The sequence below is a fragment of the Hevea brasiliensis genome, chromosome 3 (assembly GCF_030052815.1).
Source record: "Hevea brasiliensis isolate MT/VB/25A 57/8 chromosome 3, ASM3005281v1, whole genome shotgun sequence".
Classification (NCBI taxonomy): Eukaryota; Viridiplantae; Streptophyta; class Magnoliopsida; order Malpighiales; family Euphorbiaceae; genus Hevea; species Hevea brasiliensis.
Window position 1 is genome coordinate 86,213,716 of NC_079495.1, and position 23,388 is coordinate 86,237,103.

General features: G+C 33.5%; 1 protein-coding gene across 2 annotated transcripts; it reads left to right on the forward strand.

Annotated features, from left to right (window-relative positions):
* Window positions 1-88: 88 nt before the first annotated feature.
* On the forward strand, window positions 89-22,859 carry LOC110636579 (uncharacterized). Of its 2 annotated transcripts, none has more exons than XM_021786349.2 (19): window positions 89-259; window positions 895-1,053; window positions 1,645-1,717; window positions 3,282-3,325; window positions 5,260-5,302; window positions 5,453-5,674; window positions 5,788-5,904; window positions 6,819-6,890; window positions 10,863-10,907; window positions 10,996-11,075; window positions 11,219-11,283; window positions 11,367-11,433; window positions 11,551-11,664; window positions 12,365-12,438; window positions 19,780-19,877; window positions 19,960-20,016; window positions 20,113-20,181; window positions 20,273-20,326; window positions 22,453-22,859. In XM_021786349.2, the coding sequence occupies exons 2-19, from the start codon at window positions 935-937 to the stop codon at window positions 22,522-22,524; spliced, it is 1,485 nt and encodes a 494-aa protein (XP_021642041.1). In that variant the 5' UTR covers window positions 89-259; window positions 895-934; the 3' UTR covers window positions 22,525-22,859. The 2 variants fall into 2 exon arrangements, with proteins under 2 accessions (XP_021642041.1, XP_021642042.1); XM_021786350.2 differs by having other exon boundaries at window positions 900-1,053.
* Window positions 22,860-23,388: the final 529 nt, after the last annotated feature.

A 23,388-nucleotide genomic window follows, 5' to 3' on the forward strand; every position in this document is an offset into this window, starting at 1 on the left:
TAATTTTAAATGTTTTTAAACATTTGATAAAAAAAATCCAAAATCATCAATTATTATTAAAAAAAAAAACCGTCCAATGAGCTTCGCACCGTCGTTCCATCAAATGGAAAACATGTTTTAACGATTTTCTCCTACAAAACCTAACACGCTACTGTGAAGCCACTGCCGCCGTTTCCCTTAACCATTTCCTTTCTCCATTTTGAAGCCATGATCGTCGTTGTCGCCATCGCTTACGGGCTGTGATATTATTAATTTCTAGGTATGTATTATCTTGTCAAATTGTCCTCGAGTTTCTTTGCCGGTGAAAAAGGTAAACGATTTAGGAAGAAATTTTGCTTGCCTTTGCCCTTCTTGCTCTTTATAATTTCTATAAGTTCCTATAAATTTCTGCAATTTCTATAAATTCCTTGCGTATCTCTTCAATTTGAGAATTAAAGGCCGATGTTGGGGGCATTGTTAGACAACGTGCAGTTCTTCCTCCCAATGGTTAGATCAATTAAAGGCTCTCATATTCTTTATCTGCAGAACATAATAGCCTTGAATTTTCATTTGATTTTGTAGTTTTATTTATTTATTTACAGTTTGTTTGGGAGGAAGGTTTTTTAATGGAGGTAAGGTTTTCGAAGGTTTTAAAACCTCCGAAACCCTCACCTTTTTTGGGTTGGAAGGTTTTGTTACCTTACCTTCTATTTCTTTACCTTACTTTATAAAACCCTCCCTCAGTCGGTCCAAACACACTGTTATTGGTTGTGGATGGAATTAAAAAAAAAAAAAATAGAAGGTCCTTAATTGAATTGCAAGCCCAACTTAACTTTGCTCAATTGCTCTATCTAAAAATGTATCCCATATGTATTTATTTTTAATTTTAATCTTTTTATAAAACAACAAACGCAGTTCAGTTCATACTTCAATCTTGCACGGCTGTTGTAAGTAAATGTCAAGAGAGATGCATCAAGTGGTAGAAGAGGAAGATGAGGAACGTCGTCGTCAAAGGAAGATGGAAGAGGTTCTTGAAGTCAAATCCCTTCGACGTATTATCAGTGCCTATCTCAAGTATCCTTCTCTCTCTCTCTCTCTCTCTCTCTCTCTCTCTCTCTCTCTCTCTCTGGTGTCTATTTATTGTTCAATTTCTTTTTGGGCAGAGAAATGTAGTTGGATGATGTAACTTGGTTCAACTTCTTCTGGTGTCTATTTATTTGTTGTTGGGGCTTCATTTGACATTGGATGGAGAAAAAAAATGCCAATCAAGAAAGCTATATATATATATATATATTTTTTTTTTGGGAGACTTTCAATCTCAATGGTGAAGTTTTTTCATTTATTCATATATGTAGTTTTCTTCCCCCTATCTGGCAAAGCTAAAGAAGATGTTAGGTTTGTTGAAAAATGGTAACTTATTCTTATGGCGCTAAAGGTTTGAGAGTGTTAATCCAAATATATTTCATTTCCTTCAAAATTGTGTGTTTATTAATATTTTGGTTAAAGATCCTGTGATACTTCATTTGGTTTTGTGCCTTTCAAACATATATCTCATGTCCTGATTTCTTGTTTCCCTTATTTTCATCATTTACGGTTGTTTTCATGTCAACTCTTACCTTAAGAATGTACTTCTTATCTTGTTGACTTTTTCCCTTCTTTATTCAGCTATCCAGATGCTGCAGAAGAGGATGTAAAAAGATATGAAAGATCTTTCAAAAAGCTTCCGCCTGCACACAAGGTATTTTCACTGCTTGACTAATTGATTTATCTACAAGTGGAAACTTAATTTGTGATATTAGAATCACAATACCATGATGTTTGAAGCTCAATATATCATGGGTGCCAAGTCATTACTTGGTAGATAACTTGTGATATTAGAAATTGATATCAAAGTCAACATAGTCTTTGCAGTTTGAAGCAGTAGATTACTCAGGGCATTACAAACTAGTATAAAACTCAACCAGACCTAGGAGTAGGACAACCATTTGGGTGCTTTTCTTGAAGTGTTCAAGCTTGTCTCTTAAGGTGGATTTGGAGTGTGTTTTGCTTAAATCTCAAGGGTGCATGCATTTGCATTATATATTTAGTGGATCTGACCAAAGACCAAATTGTGATGGGTTGCCTTGCATCAACAAAGTGGCAACATTCTTATCCCAATCCCACATACATATAGACCAAGCTGGCTTTGTAACATGCGCCTTTGTAGCCCACTGCTAATAATCTAGAGTTAACTTTTGGTCCTTGTGGATTGATAAAATTAAGCACTTCTTGGATTGGTGGCTCTGTTTTTTTATCAGCTAGCAGTTGAATGTTCAGTTGCCAACAGCTGCAAATCTGAGCTTTTCCAATGTCTTAAACATATGTTGTAACTAATTTTGAGGCACATATATTGCATTTGAGATTTGGTGATTAAAAAATTGTAAAGAAAACCTGTATCATTTATTTTAAATAAATATGCAATAAAAGGTATTTATATTATGTAAAATACTTATTTTTGTCTATAATGTGAAATTTCAAAATAATAATGATATGTATGTAAGTATCATTCAAGTGACTATAGTCACTATACAAATAACAATATCTCTCTATTACTAGTACATTTCAAACAAATATTTTGATGCAAATGCTACACATTGCACATGATTACTTCGTGTCATTATCAATTGATTAAACACCTATTGAAAAATACTTTTTAATAATTATTATAAATAAATGTATACTTTCTCTTATATAAAATGTGAACTTACATTTATTTGTAACCCAAAACTTATATGCCATTATTGTGTGAATGCATTAAAAAGCAATACAAGTATTAAAATCATGATTTCACATTTGGCATTAATGATTGATTCAAGAGAATGAATAATTTGTAGGAAAAAGTTTTCTACTATTTCTAAGCAGCAGACCGATCATATTAAGTTTACTCCATGCTTCATGTTGTTAGAAGTGTAGTAAATGCATTGTGGGTAATGAGGATGTTGATGTTTTTGAGTTTCAGCTCAATGTTATTGGAGTCGTTTTCAGGGTTGTCAGGTCTCGAGTTCGAGCCCGAAGTTGGAGCCATTTGTATGTATATATATACATACATACCATTCGTGTCTGAAGTATTTCCTTTTGTATCCTGTTTGGTGTTTTGATGTTTTACAGTCACCATGCATGAAAATGTACTACTGGCTGCCTTACAACATATCTGTGATTGGGAATGTGAATTTTTTTTTTTCTCTGAAGTATTAATTTCTATTCTTTAAGTTCCATTCCTTTTTGTCATTGTTTGTGCTTAATTCATTTGCTATGTTTTTCAGGCTTTACTATCCCACTATCCTTCGAAGTTTCAGAGACTGAGAAGGTAATATTCCCTCTTAGTTTTTTTAGTTGAATAGTTATGATTGTTGGAGTGGGCAAAACATAGCCTGATTTGATGAACCTGGCAAAGTAAATGGCTTTTAGGAAGCCAAGTTTTGATGTTGACCTGACAATAACATTTGAAAATGGTCCAAATTGACCTGACTTAAACCATACACAATATGTTTAAACATTAAAGGAATAGGGTATTCTGAATTGGATTTGCTTGATATAAGTGAGTGTAGGTCTGTACTTTGTTGTCCCAATGAAAGCTGACACCCTAATCCAGCACATATCATAAATGAGTTGGGTTTGGTACAAGGGAGATTTTTAGTCGAGTAGAATTTGGCTTGCCTCAATTTGGGACACTTGCTTCCTCTGTTAATAATTGTTTCTGGTACTGACCTTGATGCAGAATCTTCTTCTTCTTCTTCCTTTTTTCTTTTTTGTTTCTTTTTTCCGGTTAACTATAATTCAGATTCGACTAAAAAAAAAAAAAAACAAGTTGCTGAGAATAACTAGGATATGATTTAGTTTTTTTCAGAATGCTCTTCTTTGTTTTTTTTTTTTTTTTTTTCTATTTCTTTTTTTTTTTTTTTTTAAAATTTTTTTTTGCTCTTATTCTCAATTGCTTCTTATTTCTTAATTAAGCTTTAGGTGTGGAATTAAGGTATAGTGTGGTTTCTCTGGTGTTGTCAGAGATGGTACCTGTAATCTGTCAGAGCAGTAGTATGGTAGAAAAAAATGGTTGAAATGATGTTTCATTTTTTCCAGTTTTCTATTCGTGCGGAATTCCCCCTCCTCTCTTCTCTGAAAACAGCCCAAGGTTTCCACAATTTGACAGCCCTAGCTTTTTGACTCTTTTCTTTGTGCAGATTATTGAACAGCAATACCAACTTATCATATTTAGAACTTTAGCATATAGACTTAGTATTTCTGTGAAGATATAATCCAAATAAACCAACATTTGGTAGATTATTTACTTTTGGGTCTTGCCTGAAAATTAGTTGATGTTCAGTTAATATTGATTTTCCAAATTCATGTTTTTAATGGATATTATTATTATTATTATTATTATTATTATTATTATTATTTAAGTTTTATTTTGATGAAGCATGGAAATTGGCTGCAAAATATAGGAATTGGTTTTTGTAACTTTAGACTGGTGATAGTGGAAGGCATGGTATTAAAGTGATCTTAGAGGACATTGTAAATAAATTATATAATGTGAGGCCAAGGGACCAATAGCGTAAATTATGCCTTATTTATTATGTGTAATAATATTTAGCAAACTGGGGTTATTAACTAGTCCCCCTTTTCCTCCTCACTCTCTATACTCTATTGGGGTTGTTATCAGACAGCCCTTTTATTTTAATATATAAATTTGGATTTCCTTTTTTTTCCCCCACTCAGTGGAAAGACTATTAGCTATCTTTTTGCTCTGAATTTCTCTCTCTTGTAGTGCAATTTCTTGCTTGGTGGAAAATTACACTCCTTTTCCCAAAAACTTATCCATGTCCTAGATTTGAGTCATATCTCTTGTGCTATGTGATCTTCTTCAGTTAGTGGTATCAAAACCTTTCATGATTGGCTGGCTACTAATGTTTCCAAATCTGGATAACATGGATTCAATGAATTCTGTCGTGGTTATATGCTGATGCCATCAGGGGACCTAGTGACTTATACACTCATCTCTCCCTCTCTGAGGAGATTGAGATCCATATTACATAGAACATCATCTAACATCGTGCTTTCTGGTCACGTTGACTGCATGTAGCTTCCTAAGAGGCTGCTACACCAGGCTTGTCCGAATGCATATGCACAAGAGCCTGGACACAATTGCAACTTTTAGAAACAAAGCCTTGAAGCATGCATGAAGAATGAATTCTTGGTTACCATTTTGGAAGACCTATAAATATTTATGCTTTTAATGTGCAGGTGTATTTCTATGAATTCTCACTTTATATATAACATGCTTGAGGTGAGTTTGAGTTTGATTTCTCCTTTGGCAATTGTCTCTTGGATGCTCTTCCCCTCTTCTTCATCCTTTGTTTCTATAATTTTTTTTTCTAATTATTATTTTTACAAGAAGTTATATTTGATAACATTCCAATTGGTAAATACTTTTTAGGCATTTGAACCTCCCCTGGATATGAGCCAAGACATGGATGGTTGTGAGGACTCACACCATGAACATGCCCTGAATGATCATCTCTTCTCTAGTGAGGGGAATTGCTGCCCCAGTCAGTCTGCCTCAACGACTGGAATGTGTTGTTCCAAACCTGGTGGAGCCTGTTGTGGACAAGGGAACAATACAATATGCAGGTCATCAGATAGGGTGACTACCGATGAGGTCTCTGAGATAGTGATGTAGAATTTTACAAAATGGCTACAGAGCTGCAATTTCTGGTTGATTCCATTTATGTCCTTTTCATTTAGAAGTTTGACTTCTGTAGATAACAACAGGAGGTGCAAATTGAAGGTTGCTGTGAGCCTGCTACTGGGAGCCATCTGGCAAACTTGCAAAATAGCCAATCAACAGTTGAACTTGCCAAAATATGTTGCTCTGATTCCAATGGAAATGTAATGTTGTTTAATTTATTGCTTCTTTTTATTTTATTGAAAAGATAAATGTAAGTTTACAGGTGGAGATTTAGTGAATGGTTAATAAGTGCTGTAATTGACTCATTAAATGCTGCAGGTTAGCAAGTGTGGCAATTGATTCATCAGACACTGCATTTCTGTATTTTAAATTTTTCATAAATCTCTCTCTCATTCTCTATCAATTGATGCACAAACCCCAAAATCAATGATTCTTCGGTTCTGTATGCTTTGGGAGATAAATGAAGTAATTGCTGAGGGTTAAGCTAAGGATACTCTAGACATTCCCAGCATGAATGGATCGGAAATTATGAATTGTGTTTGTTGTTTGTGGAAATAACCATTATGCATTGTGTTTACTGATAACTAGCCAGTATCTCATGTCACCTCTACCTGATTTGAAACTAAAATCTCAATTCCAGTTGGATTTGAGAGAGAGAGAGAGAGAGAGAGAGAGGGGGGGGGGGGGGGGGTGGTGCTAGTTGTGTTACATATTTTATGAACATGATATCCATGCATCAATTCCTTGGTCATTTTTATACATTTTTCCCTTTGTAATGGGCAAATTAATGCCAAAAGTTGAAACAATAAATAGAGAATGAAGGGTGGGTTTAAACTACTGTCTGGCTTGGTCAGAAAATCAGTTCTGTCTATTTACTTCTGCAGTGTTTCCAGTAAGGATGTGGACCTAATTTGTAAAGAGTTTCAAATGCAAAATACTTCCATTTTTTTTCCTGGTTTGTTTTACTGTGATTATTAGTTTTCAAATATAGGTGAATATTGTGTTCTATCTTCATTCTCAATTTTGTTCAGGAATCAAGCATCAAAATTATGGTGCAATGCCTGACGCAATATGTATTGAACTAATTCTTCCACATGCTGCCATGTACATACAGGTTGCCTTGTCGCATCATGATTGCCTGGATCCATTAGTCCGGTTTAATGTTCCCTTGGTTGATGTTGATAAGGTATATTGTTTATCTTGCCATTGAAACTAATTTTACAAGGTTTTATACTTGTTATTTGGTGCAATTATGAATAATCTTTATAATTTGCTACTCTTGATTTAGAGTTGTTTTTACCAGGGTCAGATATGATTGACATGGCTGCTCAACCTGATGTTATTATGTTTTGGTGCCATACTTGCAAATTTGGGTTCAGAAAAATTGACAAAAATAGGGGAGAAATGTGCATTTGGCTGATGAAGATATTTAACAAAAAATACTAATGCATTGCCATTATTTTTGTATGCTAACATGGAGCCATCAACAAAACTAAGCCTTTAAGGCTTAAGCCCAACATTTCATAGCAGCAATAGTCTTAATATTAATACACTTTATTACAGCATTTCTGTGTTCTGTCCCAACTCATAACATTTGACCATCATTTATGATATTAATGCCCCTATTATGATTTATGTCTAGTGATGTACCATGTTCCTGTTCCATGTGCCAGGATAATATGTTGAATGCTCAAACTTAGGCTTTTTAGGAAATTCACCCATCTCAGGAAGAGGAAAAGAGATCCTTAATTGGACATTTTGCTCACTTATGTTGTTAATTAGTCAACAGCTCTAGGTAATCACATTTAGGAGGGTTGGTTCAAGCTTCAAACTATACAAACAAAAAGTACCATGGAGTTGCAAGCCATTGGATATGCTAGCTTTCTTGTCATGTGTGTTCCACATGTATTTTTTGTGACTTTATAACTCATGAATATATAAATTTTTATAATAAAATAATTTTTTGTATTTAGATTATACTTATTAATGTAAAATGTAGATATATAAATAGTAGAATTATCAATTATAGGGTCAGAAGAAATTTTATAATGAAAACATTAAATACAAATCAAATTTATAAGATTTATCAAGTTTATGGTCTAACATGAATCATTATTTTGATTATATAACTTTCTCAATAAATTAGATTAATTTATTAACAAAACAAAATTTAAGAAATTAATATTGATAATGCTCTTAACTGAAGAAGTAAAAAACTATAAAGAAAAATAATCTACAAAGGTTTCACAAGGGAAAAAAAGGCCAAAACTGAAATCACAAAATAAATGAGTCATATATTTAGTTATAATTTATCACTTTGTTGGTGTTAAAATAAATTTCTTTGTACAAAAGTTGTATAATGTATCACTTTTCAATTTAGAAAAATGATAACATTATCATTTTCAAAGAAATTGGATGTTGTATGATAGTTCAGTACATGTTTTAAAAAATGAAAGTAAACAATGAGCAATAATAGCTATATAAAAATATCAATTTTTTTAAAAATTAATAATGGTAATGTATCTGGCAGGTTTCGGGTATCAATTTTTTAAAATAAACTTTTAGAGTTTCTGTGAACCTATTATTTTGTAATCAACAAACAACAAAAATTATATTAATTGTTATCAAATTATGCAGTATAAAATATTTAATTTAATAGTTTTTTCTCAATCAATTATACTCTATGTTTATGGTGTAACGTAAATAAAAGAGTCAGAACATTCAATCTATATGTTAAATTTGAGATGTTAATTCAAATTATGATATCAAATAAGACATGATTAAATGAAATTAATTATATATATATATATATATATATATATATATGACCATTGATTTTTTATCTTCATATTTTAAAGAACATGTCAAGTGTGAAGTGGCGAAGTTATAGGCTATGAAATTCCATACGTTCAACCAAGGCGGTAGCATGCTTATGGCCACATTTGATACTAGATAATGTTAAACTTAAGGACAAAATAAATTTTAAATTATACGAAGTAGAATTTGAAAAATTCATATAATTTAAAAAATTCATGACTGCCTTGTACTAAAAGATAATTGTAATTTAAATATTGATATACATATAAAATATTGATATATGTCCATGTGTGAATTCAATTTGTTCTCTGTGAAAGTCTCTAGAATCTTATCATAATAACTTATATAAGATATACATGAATGTCTTATAGACAAATTAAAGATCTATAAGCTTTCGTTAATTTATAACAGTTAACAGAAACTGTTCTTCTAAATATTATACTCAACTCAACTAAGCCTTTATCTCAAAATTTATTAGGGTCGGCTATATGGATTCTCTTTCTCTACTCTAAATGATTTTGGGCTAAATCCTCGAAAATGTGTAATACTTCTAGATCATGTTGTATTACTCTCCTCCAAGTCAGTTCAGGTCTACCCCGTTTTTTCTTTTTATCCTCTAACCCAATGTACTCTACTTGTCTAACTGGAACCTCCGTATGTCTATGCTTCATATGACCAAACCACCTTAATCTCCCTTCTCTCAACTTATCCTCAATTGGTACCACTCCTACATTTTCTCTAATACTCTCATTACGGACTTTATGTAGTCTAGTATGTTCACTCATCCACCTTAACATTCTCATCTTCGCAACTCTCATCTTACAAACATACGGCTCCTTCATTGTCCAACACTCACTACCATATAACATGGCCAGTCGTATGGCTGTACAGTAAAATTTTTCTTTCAACATATGGGAATCTTGCGATCACGTAAAACTCCCGTGGCACTTCTCCACTTCAATCATCCGACTTTAATCTTATGACTAACATCCTCTTTACATTCCCCATCTACTTAAAGGATTGAGCTGAGATATTTAAAGTAATTACTTTGGGGTAATACCACTCCATCCAAACTAACTCCTTCTCTATCACCAGTTCCGGCCTTCATTGAATTTGCAATGCGTATATTCTGTCTTTGTTCTACTTAACTTTGTCTTCACTTCTAAATATTATAATCTTTCAAAATTTGCATCACAATATATTGTTTGAAACTGATAGCTGGCAATTGCAAGTCCCTGATTTTTCAATTAAAAAGGACCACAAAATAAACAACGTTGCAATTTTGCCACCAAAGTTTGAATAGTTTGAACTTATTAAACTTTCATGAACAAAATTGTTATACACATTGTTGGAATTGGTGTTCACGTTATCCAAATGGCTTTCGTTGGATGAGTCTCTTGGTTATTGTAATCTCAATAAGAGAGACAAAAAGTGAAAACTTGACATACACGAAAGCATCGATTATTTTGGCTTTGGTTTTGTGTTGGAGGAAATTAATGGTGAGAGTTTTTCTTAATTTAATAAAATCTTAATGGGTTAGGACTAATAATTTAAATCAATAGAATTTAGTAGTTATTAGGATTTACATAATTTGGGATTATAATTATTAAAAGTATTTTCTTTCAATAAGAGATTAGTAATGAGTCCTTTGTTGCTCATATTATAATTTTATCATGCATTTTTTATCCATTTGCATGTTGCCCTGCTATCTTTACTTTTATACTCAACTCAACTCAACTAAACCTTTATCCCAAAAAAATTTTTTTGGTCGGCTATATGGATTCTCTTTCTCCACTCTAAACGATTTTGGGTTAAATCCTTGGAAATTTGTAATGCTTCTAGGTCATGATCTGTCCGATTAACTAACTTCTTTACTCACACCCGTCTTTGATGTGGGAATCCTTGCTCATTTAACACCACACCAGGCGCCGGCATGGCGCGTCGTTTTCGGTGAACGTCTTACACCCTTGTATATTTCTCATTACACCCGGGTTCCGATGTAGCGCGTTGTAAGTAGATGATGCCTCAATGTTTATATCATAAGAGTCCATATCATGAGGTGTGACGAAATTTTTACACTGGTTGTCACCTACCGTAACCCTCCTCTTTTATCCGGGTTTGGGACCGGCTAAGCACAAACTACTTAGGCGGAGTTTTATCTTGACTTTTATATATATTATAAAAGAACTTCTCATTTATTAGGCCTATATAATTTATACAAGTAACACTAGTTGTATACCCTTCCTTTCCCTCACCCCTCAATCTCTCTCTCTTTTTATAAAGATACCATAGATGGATTCTCTGTAATATATACAATTATGGATTAATTTTTCCTTTACAGGTCCGATGTATAATAAGGAATATAGTAAGAGACTGGGCAGATGAGGTAATGATGCTTTGCTTCTTGTAGCTTTCTAGTATGTTGTCTGTGCGATCTGAGATATATGTGCACTTACTGTTATGAATTGATCCAGGGACAAAAAGAACGTGATCAATGTTACAAGCCTATTCTTGATGAGCTTGATTCTTTATTTCCTAATCGCAGCAAGGATAGGTACATGATTTTTGTTTTGTTCTGTTTCTTATTTTGGGATAGATTTTTCTCTGTATAAATGTAACATTAAGACTTCTAATTCATCTCCTCATTGGAATTGTTATCTACCATTCTATTGTCTAACTGTAAATTCTATTGAACAGTCCTCCTACATGTTTAGTTCCTGGTGCTGGTCTTGGGCGTTTGGCCTTGGAGATTTCTTGTTTGGGTATGTATTAGATGCTAAGTAATCATAATTCTACTTTGATTCGACTCCGATCTGAACTTAACTGTTCTTCTATCATGAAACAGGTTTTGTATGCCAGGGAAATGAATTTTCATACTATATGATGATATGCTCAAGTTTTATTCTTAATCAGTAAGAACTTTAAAACAATCGTTTTATGATCATGCTTGCTTATGCATTTTTTTTACACAATAGTTAATCTATGAAAGAGTTAACCTCTCTCTAATAATGGGTGTTTTGTGTTATTAGTGCTCAGACTACTGAAGAGTGGATTATATATCCTTGGATCCACAGCAATTGCAATTCACTTTCAGACAGTGACCAACTTCGTCCTGTTTCAATACCTGATATTCATCCAGCAAGGTATTTATACTGTTTTTTTGTGTTTCTTTATCAGTGAAAGCTTTGCATGTTATCTGGTTAAGCCAAGTTTTTGCTTTACCCTTGCATATCCATGTTGGACAAGGGTACTAGAAAATTTACATGGCACTTGACACTTAAAATTAGTGAGAAAATCTATGTGACTTTTGAAAGATACTCTCTTTTGACAGACTCCCAGTTCTGGGTTTTTATGAATTCTTCCTTTTGAGTTTCTTGATTATTTTCTGGGAAGTGGGATGGTATTTTTCTAACTGTAACGTTAAACTGAACCTGCTAAATGGTGTTGTGGGAATCTTAAAATAATAGTAAATGTCTTTCATTTATCATTATGCTTGTCAAGAAGTTTTATTCACCTTGTATTGTCATTTATTTATGATTAAATGATGATATGGGCCATCATATTTTTCTTTCAATTATTCAGCTTTTGAAGCTTTAATAGATTAATAAATATTTTGGATCTAGAAGCAATAAAAGCACTATTGTAATAAATAAATTTATTATTTTACTTTTGTATGATTTATTAGATTTTCAAGAATCTCTATGGTTGTTGCATTACCTTGAAGAATGAAAAAAAGTGTTTAGCTACAAGATAATTTATTGTTGCAATTGCCTTGTATTTTTCACGGCTATCCTTTATTATTATTTAAAAAAAAAAATCTTTGTTGAATTTTCTTGGATGCAGTGCTGGAATTACTGAAGGTTTCTCCATGTGCGGTGGAGACTTTGTTGAAGTGTACAGTGATCCAACTCAAGTAGGTAGGAGAATTAAAATGATTACTTTTTTGATTTTTTTTTTAATAAATGTACCAGTGGTAATACTTATAAAAACTTAAGGTACAGTATTTGGAGGTCATAATCTTATAATTTTTGTGGCATGCAAAAGCATAGCTGTTCTAGCATCTAAGATGATATCGTCTTTCTTCATAAATTATTTTTTTGACTAATGATGATTTGTTATAGAGGTTGCGTATTAGTTTAGGTTTAGGGTGTTTAAGGCTTTGGAAATACTAGTTATATATTTTATAGGCAAGTTAATGAAATTAGAAGAATGCTAGTTGCCTTCACCTTTTTACAATCTATGTATACTTTTGGCATATTGCACTTCTTTTATGCAAAAGCAAGACAACTGACTTAGTAGGTTAGCTGTTTCACTTTGCCTTCTTGGCCTCTCTCCCCTATTCTCTTGCTCTCCCCCCTTACCAAACATCTTTTGCTCCATGAACTACACTCTCCAATCAAAACTTCATTGCTGATGTGAACCCGATTGAAGGATGAAGATTGGTTTACTTACATGTCGCCAACATTGAATTGCCAAAAACAAAGATGTGATTTTACACCCATTTCTTACTGCTCTTTATCAATAGTGGCTAAACCATTCCCAAAACTGATTGATTCTTTTCTTGCCACCACAGCTCATGCATCATCTCTGGCCCCTCTTACTACTTACTCTTGATTAAAAAAAAAAAAAAACCTTTAAGAATCTCATGCTGCTGGTTTTCTTTGTGCATATGTTGAAATTTTCTTGAGTTCTTGAAAGAAGTAACTGGAGCATTATGTGAAGTTTTGCAATTTGTGGCGCACTTGAACAAATACTAGGTTCTTAAAATCCTGAACCACCGTAATTCTAAATGAAAATTTGTGATTACTAACTCAGCTTGAAGCTCACAAAAGAACACACTACACACACAGTGAAAATTGAATGAAAATTCTCTGCAGGATTTTACTAATTGAAATCTGAAACTGAAATACATAGGATTATGGCCTATTTATAGAGATTTTAATGTCCTAGTCCTTATAGGAAAATTAATCTACTAACTAGGAAGTTAGATAAAATAAATTACAACAGGAATCTGGATTAAATAGGAAAAACTAAATCCTAATAGAGATACGAAACTAAATGAGTCCCAACTGAAACAGGAGACAATAGGGGAAACTAAATCTCATGTGGAATCTTGCCCAAATAGGAAGTAAAAGAGAAATGGGACAGTTTTGTAGGTGTTTAGGACTGAAAAAAAAATGTATTCTCGCCACTGGAGCAGAAGGTCACAGACCCTTTGGGCGTGTGGTTCTTCCTATCACACACTCTAGGGTGTGTGATGCTCTGCAGCCTCCACTCTTTACCTGCTGATTGATACATACCCTAGAGAGTGTGTTGGCTGCTGGCACACGCCCATGGGCGTGTTTTGCTGATTCTAAGGTCACCCCACCTGGCCAAAAACACTTGACCCCAAGTCATAATTCTTCTATACCATTCTCCCTTACTTGAAATAAATCTGTCCCTGAATTTTGAAGTGAAAGACAATGAAAATTTTCTTTGATGAGATCATGAGCAATGGTGAATTGAGCAAGATTGAATTTGAGTACCTTCACCTTTGTCTCTGTCTCCACAAGAACACTTGGACAAATAAAATCAATAGAAATAATAGAAGATAAAGAGTTAGAAAGATCTTCAATCTCCATCATGTCCTAGACTTGATTTATTGTCGAATATTGTCTCCATGGATTGTTTTCCTACAACTTCTATTGAAATCCCGTGGCATGATAATTTTCATTCCCTTAGACACATTCCTCAAGTTCTTCATCTTCAATCATGGCCAAGGCATATACGCTCAAAGCTTCTAGTTCCGAGTCTTTGGCATTGGTGTCCTCAACTTCAAGTTGAGTTTCAGATTCAAGTTGCTTTTATTTCATCCCTTTCCACTAATAGTTGCTCCTCTGAATCTTCATCGTGGACATATTACTGACGTACAGGAATTGGTCGATATGCACCTCTTCGTCTATATCTTTCATTATGTGGATGTCTATGGAACCTGTTTGGTTCATAGTCATCTTCCTCTTATGAGTCATCCTTGTAAACATATTGTCTAGATGTAGGAAAAGGTCTGTGATTGGGTCACCGTGAACTACATTTATCCTTGGCCTTCTATCATCATATCAATTCCTATTTGTTTTAGTTCCTAAAGCATCAAGACAGTTTGCAGTTTCTCTGAAGTTTTTCTTGATATGCTTGAATCTAAGATTCATCTATTGCTCAAAATGTTGCTCCCATTGTTGCAACATTTAATCTCTATGGTTAAGGGCGGATAAATTTTAACAACTGTCCTTGAACTTATATGGTTGTAGCATTACAGTTCTTCAACTTTAAAATATAACATAAAATCCCTTAAACTTTTAAATTTTTTTTACAGTAAAATCCCTCTAACTTTCAACTATTGATTTTTCAGTTAGAAATTGATGTGAACAGCTTTCACATGATGTTTTGTCAACATTTCTCTCTCCTCTCTTATGCAAAGTGTAAAATTATTCTCTCTACACGTAAAAAGTTATTTTGTTTATGGACCAGAGAATGATTCAATTTACACATGGCTTGAGGTGGTTTGGTCATGTGAAGCGTAGACATACGGAGGGTCCAGTTAGACAAGTAGAGCACATTAGGTTAGAGGAAGAAAGAAAAGAAGGGGCAGACCTTAACTGATTTGGAGGAGAGTAGTACAACATGACCTAGAAGCACTACACATTTCCGATGATTTAACCCAAAATCGTTTAGAGTTGAGAAAGAGAATCCATATAGCCGACCCCAAATTTTTGAGATAAAGGCTTAGTTGAGTTGAGAGAGAAAAGAGAAATACTGACTAAGCTCCATGCTAGAGTTGTCCAGGTCAGCGTCTAACTGAAAAACCGGTAATTAGGGGTTAGAGTGATTTTACTGTGCGCAATGTGAAAGTTGATGGGATTTTATGTTACATTTTCAAGTTGAGGGATTATAATGTTACAACTAGATAAGTTCAGGGACGATTGTTAAAATTTATCCGATCAAGGGCCCTAGTTCCCTAATCATCATCTTTAGAACCATTGTTATCGCTACCTCCATCAAGATAAGCCCATCTCAATTGGGGTGATTTCCTCACTCTGATACCACCTAACATAGTGTGAAGCTCACAAAAGAACGCACTCCACACGGTGAAAATTGAAAGAAAATAACTCTATTGTAATTTTTATTGAATGAATACTAAAGTTGAAATACATTAGTTTTGAGGGTTTATACAGAGTTTTTAGGCTCCCAAACCTGATAGAAAAATAACTTTACTAAGTAGGAAGTTTTGGATAAACCTAAATACATTCTACTCAACTCAACTAAGCCTTTATCCCAAAAATTTGGAGTCGGCTTTATGGATTCGCTTTCTTCACTCTAAACGATTTTAGGTTAAATCCTCAGAAATGTGTAACATAAACCTAAATACATTGTGAAAGCTAAATAAAATAGGAATAAAAATAATCCTAATTGAAGTATAAAATTAAAATAAGTTCTAATTAGAGTAGAAAACATTAAAAAAACTAAATTTGGAGTTTTATCTTGCTTAAATGGGAAGTTTATCTAAAATAGAATTGCTAGGAGGGATTTTTGGACTGGAAAACATAAAATTCTCATAGCTGGACAGAGGGTCACACGGCCTTCAGCTTGTGGATCTTCTTTTCACACACTTTAGAGTGTGTGACTAGCAAACTGGTGCACCTGCTTGTGACACACCTCCAAGTGTGTGGTGGGCTGAGGGGACACACCCTTGGGCGTGTTATACTTTGTTTTCTAAGGAATTTCCTGCACTTTTATCCCTCTTTTCTTCCTTTCATGCTTTCCTTGTTTCTTAAGAACAAGCCTTGTGTCATGCTCCCCCACTTGGGGAAAAAAAAACTCGCCTTTGAGTTAGAATGGCTTGTCACGATCGAAAAACATTGCCATAACAATTCCCGCACCATGCTCCTCACTTAGAATAAACTTTTCCATTTCGAAGTGGAGGAGAATTAGGAACTAGGTTAAGAGAGCACATCCCATGGAGTTCTTTATTGATACAAACAAAGATGACGAGCAAAATTAAGTTTCACCTTTGTTTTGACAAGAATACTTGGACAAATAAAATCAATAGAAACAACAGAGGGTAAAGAGTTAGAAAGATCTTCAATTTCCACCATCTCCTTGATTTTCTCCAATGTCCAATGTTTTCTTTGAGTTGTTTTCCCTCAACTTGCATCAAAATCTGCATGGCATGATAATTTTTTGTTCCTTAGGACACATTCCTCAAGCTCTTCATCTTCAATTATAGCAAAGGGAAATAAGCTTAAAACTTCTAGTTCCAAGTCCTCGATGCTGGTCTCCTCAACTTCAAGTTGCTCCTTCTTCCCTTTCTACTAATAGATGCTTGGATTGGATGCTCTTGTATTTGGCTATAAATTCGGATGGAACTTGAGTTATAGTTGAAAAAAACCTTCTTATCATACCCATATGCACCTCTTCTCCGGTAGTCAATTCCTTTGATGCCTATTGAAATTGATTTGTTCAAAGTCGTCCTCATCGTTTTCGTCGTGGACATACTACTGACGTATTGGAATTGGTCAATACACACTTCTTCATGTATATCTTTCGTTACGTGGTTTCTATGGAACTTGTTTGGTTTATGATCTTTCTCCTCCTTATAGACATATTGCCTGCCTGTAGGAAAAAGTTTTGTTGATAGGTTGACCACGAGCTACATTTACCCTTGGCCTTTTATTATCATACTGATTCTTGATTGTTTTGGCCTTTTATTATCATATTGATTCCTGATTGTTTTAGTTCTCAAAGCACCAAGATGGTTTGTAATTTCTTCGAAACATCACTCGATACGCTCAAATCTAAGATCCATATGTTGCTCCAAACGTCCAATTGTCGCAACTTTTGTCTCTATAGTTAAGGGACTGTCATGAGAATCACTATAATTGCCACCACCATCAAGATAAGCCATCTCAATTTGAGCAATTTTCCCACTCTAATTCCACTTGACGCAGTGTGGAGCACACTCTAGACAGTGAAATTGAAAGAAAATTCTTTGCAGGATGTAAAAGAACTCCTCTTTGATGTAGAAGACCTCCCATTTATTCTTATTTTGGCCCTTTTTTTGAACCCTAGCTGTCCCTTTTTCAGAAAAGAAAGGCTATTGAATTTTTGACATCACCTTAGCAAGGGTATGGTGCAATGCTTGGTGCCATAGGGAGGGTGGAATCTTCTCTGTAATTTTATTTCTTCAAAATTTGACCACACCATGCATGTGGTATGTTGTTGGGACCATGATCAAGTTGTGGTTTCTTCTATGAGAGCCTGCAAGGCTTCTAACTTCAACCATGGCTTGCCTGTGGTTTGCTAGACCCAGCCATGGACTCCTTTGTCCAAACTTGAAGTGCACCATTCTTCTACCGCAACCCGCTTGTGGTAAACCTTTTGTCACCATACCAGGGCGTGGATTTCTTTGTGAAGTCTAGGTCTCTTTTTCGTTGTTTCATGAGAGTCCAACCATGACTTGGGTGTGGTGTTCACTGCCAAGAGTTACTTTCATTGGTTAGAGGCCATTATTCACGTTCATGGACCAAAAATTCTATTTAGACATAATCTTGTCAAAATGAATGAGTAAATCATCACAGTTAACTTGAACTTAAATAAACTAAATAAAAGCATAAAGCTAATTAAATCCTAAACAAATTAATAGCAAAACATATGCAAAATACGCTATAATTGTATGCATTTTTCACGCATAACAATATTCCAACTTCCTAACTAGTGTTCCTATCACATTTTCTCCCAAAATGTCACCCAAATTTCTCCTCCTGTCTATGGTAATCTCTCTCTTCTTCTTTTTTAAGCTAAAGTGATGATAAATATTTCTATTCTCCACAACAACTTGCAAAAAGGTGAGTATTATTTGTTGTTTTTGCTTTTTTTTTTTTCTTTGGCATATTTGTTGAAGAAAATTAGGTCTGATGTTAGATTTGTGGTTAAATTTATAGTAGAAAACACTAGTTTGCTTGATCTATAGGTTTATGTGCATTTTTTCCCTAATTTGAACAATTTTTGAAAATAATTTTGCTAAAATACATTATTAATTACAAAATAACATCTAATTTGATGTATTTATGCTTATCATATAGTTGTGTATCTTAGTTTTACTTGCATCTAATAATATCTACTCAATTCATAAACTATGCAAATTTTTCAAAAAAATTTGTGTAGCATCAAGCTGTTACCATTACGTTACGGCCGTTACAAGCCTATTTCCATTACCTGTGATTGTGGCCACAATATAAAACCATGTTTGATAGTGTGATAAAAGAATTTCAGGTGTTTTGCCTCTTTCCCTAAAATTTTAAGTGTCAACTCAAACTGTATATGAACTTCTTTTTTTTTTTTTTTTTCTGAATAAAGTATTTTTAGCTTCTGCCTTTATGCCAAAAAATGGTGGCAGCCTTTTAACATGCTTTGACTTGAAGAGATTTGAATTCACTTCTTGTTAATGTTGTTCCTACTTGCTCAAGGTTTCATACTATCATTGATGTTTGAGTGTGGTAGCCTTGCATGTAGGGGTGAGCAATCGGTTCAAACCGAACCGAACCGAACGATTTAAAAAAAAAAAAATCGTCAATTTTTTTTACCGAACCGAAACCGAACCCCGAAAAATTGAAAAAAAAATCGAAACTGAACGCTTTTTTATTTTTTTTTTTTTTTTTTAAAAAATTTTTTTTTTTTTTTTTTTTTTTTTTTTTTTTTTTTTTTTTTTTTTTTTTTTTTTTTAATTTTTTTTTTTTTGGTTTGAATAACCAAAAATCAATATAATTAAAATATTAAATATATATAAATATAAATATAAAATATTAATTTAAATTTAAAAAAAAAAAAAAAAAAAAAAAAAATTATTTGACTATTTGATATATATAAATATTTTGGTTTTTTCGGTTTTTTTTTTTTTTTTTTTCTCAAACCCGAAAAAATAAATAAAATAAAAAATTAAAAAAAAAATAAAAAAATAAAAAAAAAAAAAAAAAAAACGATTGAAAACCGAATTGACTCTTTTTTTTTTTTTTTTTTTTTTTTCAATTCTGCTCAGCCCTACTTGCATGCTTTAGGTGGACGAGTGCATATGTAATTTTCACCATGCTGAAAAGGATTGTCTCCAAAAGATTTTCCCCCCAAATTTTTTAACCTTTTAATCTTTTGCCTTTCAGTATTCATGCTGTCTCATACAAATATTAGCATATTTATTAAAACCTTATGAAGGTACTTTTTGTTGCATGCAGGAGTATGGGATGCAGTTGTGACTTGTTTTTTTATTGATACGGCACACAACATTATTGAATACATTGAAATCATATCAAGGATTTTGAAAGATGGAGGAGTAAGTTCTTGTTTCGATCACTTTATCTGGAATTCCTTTCTTTAGCTCTTCAATTAACTTGGGCAATTCTAATCAATGACAGATTTGGATAAATTTGGGACCCCTACTATATCATTTTGCAGATATGTACGGGCAAGATGTAAGCTTTATTTCCTTGATTTGCATATTTATCCTCAAGATTTGTAGTGGATTTGTTGTTGGCTTCTCTTGTTTTATCTTTATTTTCCCCCTTTAGGAGATGTCCATTGAATTGAGTTTGGAAGATGTGAAGAGAGTTGCTCTACATTATGGGTTTCAGTTGGAGGTAAGCTCATTTCGATATATTTTCTGTTGGCTTTGCATGCTTGATGTTTCGTGCAACTGCCTCTGAAGAAATTGTTATTAATGGATTGCAGAAGGAAAGCAGAATTGAGACAACTTACACAACAAATCCATTATCAATGATGCAAGTAAGCCTCTTATACTGTGGCATAGTAAATTCTCCTATTAAAATTTTCTGGATCTTAGTGAATGTGATGGAGAGGGAAAATCCAAGCCTGTAGTGGCTCCTTGAAATGTCATCTGCTTGAGTTTACAATTAGGGCTGATTCAAGAGGGTAGAGAACAGTTTAATTCAAGACTGAGGAGCCTTGTAGGGTGTGCTATTGGTTGTTTTGGAACCAAACTGAATTAACTGAACCAGATGACTGCAGAAACACCAAACTGAACTTTTTAATTTTGTTTTGATCTGGTCGGTTTTCTATTCTTTAAAAAAAAAAAAGATCCTAATCTCTCTCTGCACAGAATATTCAAATTGCAAAATACATAATTATTAAAACTGGAACAAAATTATTAAGATACATAGCTTTTCCTGTTTCTAAATGTATATATAGCTTTTCCTGTTTCTAAATTTATAATTCTTTCCCAAAGTTCAAAATACATAATTATTCCAAGTTAAATTTCTACCCAAAAAAAAAGTTATATCATGCAACAGAATTCCAAATAAACACAATAAATATACAATAATGCATACTGCCTGCACAAATTACTGGAGGATTGCCTTGATCAATGAAAGTGAAAAGATTTATGTTGCTTTTGCAATACCACTTTCTCCAAAATCCACAAGTCACAACTACACATTTTTTTCACATGATACAAACCCTGGAAAAAAAATATAATGAGATGAGCACTCAAGAAGCAAATGCACTGTTGGGTTTTTTCTAAAGTAAATGTTAAAAAATGTTATGAAAAATTTTGCAACTGATAAAAATGTGGGAGGTTGATCCAGAAATTGTGAATAAATGAGAGATTTATTATTATTATTATCATTATTATTGATAGACGAAGCATCAACAGATCAATTAGAAAGAAATCCCCTCTACCCTTTTTGCACCCACAGAAAGAAAAGAATTTAGATCCATGTTTCACCAAGAAATAAACTGAAAAATCAACATGAATGGCAATAGAGGACTGATCTGTAGCTGAGTTTGAGGTTGTGGTCAAGGACTGAGTGACCAAGGAGTGAGGAGTGAACTATGAGGACTTCAGTTGAGAACAAGATGCAGCTGGTCAGGTGCAGGCAGAGCCGCAGTGGCATGAGGCATGTGGAAGCAGATGAGACAAGATGCAAGAATGAGAAATATAGCCTAGCAATTAGGATTCTCTTTCTAATCCTAGGCCAAAATGACTCTGCATCATTCAAATATTATATTTTCTATATATAGTAAAAAGTCTATTTGGTTTGATTATTTCAGTTTAACTATAAAAATTGAACCAAACTGATTAAACCGAAATTCTAATAAATATAAACCAAAACAAACCTTTAAAAACTGAATAGAAAAACTGAAATTTGTCAGTTTGGTTTAGTTATTTCAGTTGAACCCCCAATAATGCACATACTTAGATGCTTATGGCAATATGTAGATTTATGTTTATATTCTCATGCGTATCAGAGACTCGGGCTGCACAGTTATAGGCAGTTAAAAACAAACCAAACAGATATGGTTAAGTTCTGAAAAATGGGTTTTGGTTGCCCATTGTTTTGGAAGAATTTTTCATGAGACTCGATGGAAAGGAGGTTGCAAGAAGGTTGTCAATCTTGAGAAGACTTTGATAGAGCAAGGGGATTTGTTTCCTGACCTGTCTTTGCCCCCCTTTCTCTATTCTGTGTACTTTCGGTAGGAGAAATAACTAGGGTTTTGCAGATTATATATTGCTGCATAGAACAGCAGCTTCGTTAAGATATGGTTGGCTCCGTTTTGGCGGATTGAGAATATATTAATCTGCTACCAAACCAATTAATTGGTTTGGAGAAAGTTTGCAACCAAGAGTGACCAATTTGTGTTAGAAACCAACAATTTTGGGTTGATTTGGATTGGATATATCGGTTTATATGATTCTGGTTGGTTCTTATGTGCCCTAGCCTGTCCAGTTTTTTGTGCATGTACTCATCGCATTAGGCTGAGTTAGCCTGATAAGACGCCTCAAGAACCCTGTTAGGCTTGCTAATTAAATTTGCTTTTATAGTACCAGCTGTTTTACTTTCAGCTTTGTTTACTTAATATTTGCTTATTTTTAATTTTAATACTCTTTGCAGAACCGGTACTTCACTGCATTTTGGACAATGAGAAAGATGTCCATGGCAACACAGAAGGATTCTACACAATAATTACTTGCTCAGTTATCATATGATATAAAAATTATTCCTTCCCAAAGTATGCAAATAGATGAGGGTTTAGTTTCGGACACTTGTATGTACGGGTCTATACATTGAATTATCTGCGGTTGTAGGCGCCTTCATTTCTTGGTGAAGTCATTCGCGTTGTGAGTAATAATTAATTTGTATTTGTACTGGGCTCTGAAGATTTGCATTGTGCGAGTTTATCATTGTTTTGCCATAGATTATGGATTTGTATCAAGAAGACCGTACGAGTCTAGGAAGGCGAGAACTATTTGTGCTAATTTTTCTTTAGTCTTTAATGAAAGGCAAAAATCTATCTCAAATCCCTTATATAATTTTGTCTATTGGGTTCCTATTACGGGATAATGTTAATCTTGATAAATTTTATGAAGGTGAATTATTGTTTAATAAGCCGAAAGTCTTAATTAAGGCCTCCAACTCTATGGGGCCAGTCTTCTAAATTAACTCGATTAACCCCTTTGAACTCTAAATTAGAGCATGTGCAACACTTAAAAGCAATCGAATTTAAGTTTGGTATGATAGTCGTCTGGAGCATGTGTAAAAGGTGCGTCAAATAAAACTCTTCAAATTAGTGTTCATATTTAAAATTTAAAAAGTTTTGTTTCCTCTCTCTCTCTCTCTCTCTCTCTCTCTCTCTCTCTCTCTCTATATATATATATATATATATATATATATAGAAGGATTTCATTTATTAAATTTGAATAATATTAGTAGACCAGGAGTAGATTGTCGTAACGTAACCAAGTTTGTTGATAAAATCCTATCTAAAATAACTGGACCACGGGTAAAACAAACAAGTTTGATTTTCAAAGTGACTAAATAGCTCTTTGG